This window comes from Procambarus clarkii, chromosome 87 (assembly GCF_040958095.1).
Source record: "Procambarus clarkii isolate CNS0578487 chromosome 87, FALCON_Pclarkii_2.0, whole genome shotgun sequence".
Classification (NCBI taxonomy): Eukaryota; Metazoa; Arthropoda; class Malacostraca; order Decapoda; family Cambaridae; genus Procambarus; species Procambarus clarkii.
Genome location: NC_091236.1, coordinates 7051144 through 7058244, shown reverse-complemented (window position 1 = coordinate 7058244; position 7101 = coordinate 7051144). Strand labels below are relative to the sequence as shown.

General features: G+C 45.2%; 2 protein-coding genes across 3 annotated transcripts in view; one reads left to right on the top strand and one right to left on the bottom strand.

The window, feature by feature from the left end:
* CASK (peripheral plasma membrane protein CASK) overlaps positions 1-7101 on the top strand; it is a 942297-nt gene that overhangs the window by 105611 nt on the left and 829585 nt on the right. The window lies entirely within an intron of this gene.
* LOC123746959 (streptococcal hemagglutinin-like) lies at positions 5592-6185 on the bottom strand. The gene has a single exon (XM_045728858.1). It carries the CDS (start codon positions 6183-6185, stop codon positions 5592-5594), a length of 594 nt encoding a protein of 197 aa, XP_045584814.1.

Genomic DNA, 7101 nt, shown 5'->3' with positions numbered 1-7101 from the left:
ATAATAGACTTGACAGTTTTTGTCGGCGTCTGACAAGCTTCTTTTCTCGAGACTCGCCTGTCGGCGGCGGCGAGTTTTGTTGCAGTTTAACCTATTATTTGTGTTGAGGACAAGATGACAAGCCTTCACCGCATGGGAGCTTGCTTCCTCGTTGCTCGCACACTTTCAGAATCACAGCTGACGGTCCATGATTGCTTGCCTAGATGTGTCTAAGGATATCGAGATCCAGCTCCAGAGCCCCACCTCATAGCTATCGTGCCTGGTGCATGTATACTTCCCGGTTCAAACAAGTTTCACTTGTTTGCTATTCACTGCAAATGAGTATTTCCTTAATTTGTTCTGACTGTTCTGTTTCCAACTTCCACCTGTGCCCCTCTCATTCTGGTGTCCATTACATGCCAAATACTTTCTTTCCATTTTCTCTCTTTTCCTTTAAGTATCTTGTGTCGTGCTCATATCCCTTCTCCTCCTCCCCTGCAGTGCAGTGGCTGTAGAGGATGAAGTGTGGACAGGACATAGGTGGAACTTGTAAACAGTAATGACAGTGAGAAACTTAAGGAAATATTCCCTGTATGTCGGTTGTCAGTTGTCGGCCACAACTGGCCGACCCCTCACAGTGTTCAAGAGAGAACTCGATAAGCACCTCCAGAGGATACCTGATCAACTAGGTTGTGACTCATACGTCAGACTGCAAGCAGCCGCGTCCAACAGCCTGATTGACCAGTCCAGCAACGAAATTGAAATTGAAATAAGTTTATTGAGGTAAAATACACACAAAGGGATGAGGTAGCTCAAGCTATTCTCAACTCGTTCAGTACATCGTGTTAATACATACATATAAACACATCACAAACAATAAACATTACCAAACATTCTGAGAGATAAACATCTACATTTCCTAGTCCAGCAACGAGGAGGCCTGGTCGACGACCGGGCCGCTGGGACGCTAAGCCCCGAAATCACCTCAAAGTAACCCCAAGGTATGGGTAGTCAGCTAGTTAAATGCACTGAATGTCAGTATAGTTAAAAAGTAAAGAGAAATGCATCGGATACAAGTCATTTAAGTGGCGCATGAACCTCACACCGCCATAGTTACTGTTAGGTAAGGTCTTGCGCCACCACCCCATCACTTGAGCCTTCACACCCATCACCCAGTCTTCCACCACCCATCACCCGGAACCTTCGGAGCATATATCTTGGCTCAGGATGCCAAGGACGATACAGGGTCTTAAGGCCCTATAAGATGGAACACTCTTAGTTTGTCTCCTATCCTTTCATCCAGAAGGTGGGTTTCAGGAGTCAGTGAGGCTGCCGGTTTGAGTTGCTGTGGCATGCAGTTTCCATCACTAGGTAATGGTAGTGTTTTTACTCTTCCTCTGCCAATACCGTTCCTGGCTGTTTTATATATTCCACGGCTGCGTGCGGCAGACATCGCTGGCTGTTTAATATGTGGGGAACTGGTGAGCAATATAGCAGCTGTGAGAATGTGTCGCCGACAGCCAGAGGTCTCCGGGGACAGCATATTTGAGCCTTTAGTGCCCACACAACCTCGGTGGAGTGAACATGTCGCCGCCTCCTGCAGCGTCACCTACACCGCTCCAGGACCCCGGAATCTCTTCCTGCACAATATCCGATGATATTAATGGATTTTATCATTATTTCTTGTGGCTGTTAAATCTCCCAGAATGAACTTGTGTAAATAGTAGACGAGGTGGACGAGACACATATTTATGCTCTCATGTATAGCTACCAGATTTTTTTATTTAATAATTTTCCAATAATCTACATCCATTTTTTTCTATGATTTTGTGATTTTTTTTTTAATTACCGGGTATTTGCTTTCGTCTTCAGTGAGGGCAAAACCATTTTTTTGCCACAACAGCCAAATTACTGCAAATATTATTTGGTTAAAGGCGTCTTACCATAATCTTTTTGTTACTAACTCTGAACGTCATGAGGGAACAACAATTTTCTTAATATATATTTTTTCTTTCCTGGGGTAAATTTCCCTTTTGCAGCCTACCTCTGGCAAGCTGTCTTACCGCTGTCAGCTGGGGAAATATTTTACCACTGACAGCTGAAGGAATATTTTACTGCTGACAACTGAGGGAATATTTTACCACTGACAGCTGAGGGAATATTTAACCACTGACAGCTGAAGGAATATTTTATTACTGACAGCTGAAAGAATATTTTAACATTGACAGCTGAAGGAATATTTTACCACTGACAGCTGAAGGAATATTTTACCACTGACAGCTGAAGGAATATTTTACCCCTAACAACTGAGGAAACAATTTACCACTGACAGCTGAGGAAACAATTTACCACTGACAGCTGAGGAAACAATTTACCACTGACAGCTGAGGAAACAATTTACCACTGACAGCTGAGGAAACAATTTACCACTGACAGCTGAGGAAACAATTTACCACTGACAGCTGAGGAAACAATTTACCACTGACAGCTGAGGAAACATTTTACCACTGACAGCTAAAGGAATATTGTATTCCTGCTGTTGAAAATGCATATTCCCTTTGTGAGTGCCAAGAGCGGGGAATATAAACGACTGCACTTGTGACGAATGGCGTGGCTGCTGGCACTATTAGCCTTGTCTGCAGCCTTACCAGCGGAGTTAATTAATGAGAAATTGCTTGTTTAATCCGTGGGTTAGTGCGTTACTTGGGGCCACGGCCGCCAGTTGGCGCTGGTTGATAATTGGTATTGAGGATATCGGCGCTTGTAGTTTCGTATTAATGTTGAGAATGTTCACGGATATACTCGTCTCAGTTGGACTATGATGATGATGATAATGTATTTTATAATGAACATTGTTGTTCATGGTGAGTTTAAATTCGTAAGTTAGTTTCTTGCTGCAAATTCAAATTCAAAAACTTTATTCAAACATGTTTGTACATCTGTAACTGAGTTTACAGAAAATTTACATACATTATTTACCTATGATGAAGTCATAATAACATCATGTTACTTATACATTATTTACCTATGATGAAGTCATAATAACATCATGTTACTTATTCATTATAATTATATGCTGAATAATCTAGATTTAGAATTAGAAATTGTCTTATATCCCAGCATGTTTAAAGACGGGTCTCCTAAGGTGTGGTACTCCAGAGTTGTCCTCTTCCCTGATTATCATTCTTATATTCCTCTTCGTTTATGTCTCTTGTCCTGTTTCCTCTCATTCTATACAAGTTGTCTCTTTTTCTGTGTCTTTTAAATATATTGTACATCGTGATCATGTCCTCTCAAGGTTCTTCTGGTTACGTGAGGCTCTACTCTGTCCTCAGAACTTAGTTGTGTGTGTGCTACTGTTTATATATATTAAGCTAAGAGTCAACGTATTGAAGGTGTGGAGGCTGTGGTGACTGAAGTAGGATGTTGGTGATGGCATGGAGGCTGCAAGAAGTGGAGTAAGATGTTGAAGATGACATGGAGGCTGCAAGAAGTGGAGTAAGATGTTGAAGATGGCATAGAGGCTGCAAGAAGTGGAGTAAGATGGTGAAGATGGCATGGAGGCTGCAAGAAGTGGAGTAAGATGTTGAAGATGGCATAGAGGCTGCAAGAAGTAGAGTAAGATGGTGAAGATGGCATGGAGGCTGCAAGAAGTGGAGTAAGATGGTGAAGATGGCATGGAGGCTGCAAGAAGTGGAGTAAGATGTTGAAGATGACATGGAGGGTGCAAGAAGTGGAGTAAGATGGTGAAGATGGCATGGAGGCTGCAAGAAGTGGAGTAAGATGTTGAAGATGGCATGGAGGCTGCAAGAAGTGGAGTAAGATGGTGAAGATGGCATGGAGGCTGCAAGAAGTGGAGTAAGATGTTGAAGATGACATGGAGGGTGCAAGAAGTGGAGTAAGATGTTGAAGATGGCATGGAGGTTGCAAGAAGTGGAGTAAGATGGTGAAGATGACATGGAGGGTGCAAGAAGTGGAGTAAGATGTTGAAGATGGCATGGAGGTTGCAAGAAGTGGAGTAAGATGTTGAAGATGGCATGGAGGTTGCAAGAAGTGGAGTAAGATGTTGAAGATGGCATGGAGGCTGCAAGAAGTGGAGTAAGATGGTGAAGATGGCATGGAGGCTGCAAGAAGTGGAGTAAGATGGTGAAGATGGCATGGAGGGTGCAAGAAGTGGAGTAAGATGGTGAAGATGGCATGGAGGCTGCAAGAAGTGGAGTAAGATGGTGAAGATGGCATGGAGGCTGCAAGAAGTGGAGTAAGATGGTGAAGATGGCATGGAGGCTGCAAGAAGTGGAGTAAGATAGTGAAGATGGCATGGAGGCTGCAAGAAGTGGAGTAAGATGGTGAAGATGGCATGGAGGCTGCAAGAAGTGGAGTAGGATGGTCAAGATGGCATGGAGGCTGCAAGAAGTGGAGTAGGATGGTCAAGATGGCATGGAGGCTGCAAGAAGTGGAGTAAGATGGTGAAGATGGCATGGAGGCTGCAAGAAGTGGAGTAGGATGGACAAGATGGCATGGAGGCTGCGAGGAGTGGAGTTGATTTAATTGTCCGGATTACTTTAAAGAGATAAACGAGGCTTTACGACTCGTCGAGGAAGTTGCACGCAACTTTGTAGAGAATTAGGAACTAATTATTTCTGACGTGACCATTAAGACCACTTCACCGTGTCTTATATTTGTAGATTTTCCTTATGGGAAGCTCGTGCTGAGAGCACGACGAGCCTGTCCACGGTGCCCCTGCCCTCTGGTGCCGAGCCTCTCAAATAATAACAGTTATGATTTGAGAGTTATTAACAGTATTAATAACATATATTATTATTATACTAAAGCGGACACTCGCTGTTGTATTCACCTAGTTGTGTTTGCGGGGGTTGAGCTTTGCTCTTTCGGCCCGCCTCTCAACTGTCAATCAACTGTTTACTAACTCCTCCCCACCCCCCAGGAAGCGGCCCGTGGCAGCTGACTACCTCCCAGGTACCTATTTACTGCTAGGTAACAGGGGCATTCAGGGTGAAAGAAACTTTGCCCATTTATTTCTGCCTCGTGCAGAATCGAACCCGCGCCACAGAATTACGAGTCCTGCGCGCTATCCACCAGGCTACGGGCCCCGTAGTGTTGCGACTATGGGCTTGTATTGTGTTGTACTAGACTTGTCTGGTGAGGTGGTTCACCCGCCCCGGGTGGTGCTGCGGGAGTGTCCAGTGTTGTGACGGCCTCGCTTGTGTGGTGCAGCACCTCACACCACAGTTCCGCTACCTTGCGGTCCGGAACATAAAACATTTGGCTTTACTTAGGGTTAACGGGTGGTCAGATGAGCCAGGGGTTCCGTGTGGCCGGGCCGTCATCAGGGGCCAGAGTGCTTCCTCTAATGTAGGGTGCTGAGAGGCGGCCTTTCCTGCTCCACAAGTGGTCACGGAATATCTTTTCTTTTACGACAGCGGCGTGATCGGTAAGACTGTTACTTGAAGCACCGCGCAGGTCCCCATATCTATTACAAACCGCCTGATCCGGCACTTCCAGCAGTAACTTTATTGTTCCTCTTCTTCTTCCTCTCCTACTCTTCCCTCTTATCCTTCCTGCTCTCCCTCCCTATCCCCTTCTCTCCACCGTTATCCTCCGTCCTTCATCACAGAGTTACGAGCCGCTCTTGCTTGGGCACCACTCTCCTTAGTTACCGAAATTTTTATCATGTGACCAGTCATTGGACAAGTAAGAAGTTGTTCCGTTGCACTACCATGCATCATCATACTAGCATGCTCTGTTGCACTACCATGCATCATCATACTAGCATGCTCTGTTGCTCTAGTATCCTCTCTTGCACTAACATGCTCTGTTGCACTAACATGCTCTGTTGCACTAGTATCCTCTCTTGCACTAACATGCTCTGTTGCACTAGTATCCTCTCTTGCACTAACATGCTCTGTTGCACTAGTATCCTCTCTTGCACTAACATGCTCTGTTGCACTAGTATCCTCTCTTGCACTAACATGCTCTCTTGCACTAGTATCCTCTCTTGCACTAGCATGCTCTCTTGCACTAGTATCCTCTCTTGCACTAACATGCTCTCTTGCACTAGTATCCTCTCTTGCACTAACATGCTCTCTTGCACTAGTATCCTCTCTTGCACTAACATGCTCTCTTGCACTAGCATGCTCTCTTGCACTAGCATGCTCTCTTGCACTAGTATCCTCTTGCACTAGCATGCTCTGTTGCACTAGTATCCTCTTGCACTAGCATGCTCTCTTGCACTAGTATCCTCTCTTGCACTAACATGCTCTCTTGCACTAGTATCCTCTCTTGCACTAACATGCTCTCTTGCACTAGTATCCTCTCTTGCACTAACATGCTCTCTTGCACTAGCATGCTCTCTTGCACTAGCATGCTCTCTTGCACTAGTATCCTCTTGCACTAGCATGCTCTCTTGCACTAGTATCCTCTCTTGCACTAACATGCTCTCTTGCACTAACATGCTCTCTTGCACTAGCATGCTCTCTTGCACTAGCATGCTCTCTTGCACTAGCATGCTCTGTTGCACTAGTATCCTCTTGCACTAGCATGCTCTCTTGCACTAGTATCCTCTCTTGCACTAACATGCTCTCTTGCACTAGCATGCTCTCTTGCACTAGCATGCTCTCTTGCACTAGTATCCTCTTGCACTAGCATGCTCTCTTGCACTAGTATCCTCTTGCACTAGCATGCTCTCTTGCACTAGTATCCTCTCTTGCACTAACATGCTCTCTTACACTAGTATCCTCTCTTGCACTAACATGCTCTCTTGCACTAGTATCCTCTCTTGCACTAACATGCTCTCTTGCACTAGCATGCTCTCTTGCACTAGCATGCTCTCTTGCACTAGTATCCTCTTGCACTAGCATGCTCTCTTGCACTAGTATCCTCTCTTGCACTAACATGCTCTCTTGCACTAACATGCTCTCTTGCACTAGCATGCTCTCTTGCACTAGCATGCTCTCTTGCACTAGCATGCTCTCTTGCACTAGTATCCTCTTGCACTAGCATGCTCTCTTGCACTAGCATACTCAAGGTTCAAGCCTTTCCCCCATAACTGCGAAGTAGTGCCGGACCAACGAGGTCTTAATAGATATGTGAGCCTGCGGGCAG

What these genes read in the sequence shown, in the direction of transcription:
- LOC123746959 (XM_045728858.1), bottom strand. Translation starts at nt 6,185, where the DNA reads ATGCTAGTGCAAGAGGATACTAGTGCAAGAGAGCATGCTAGTGCAAGA.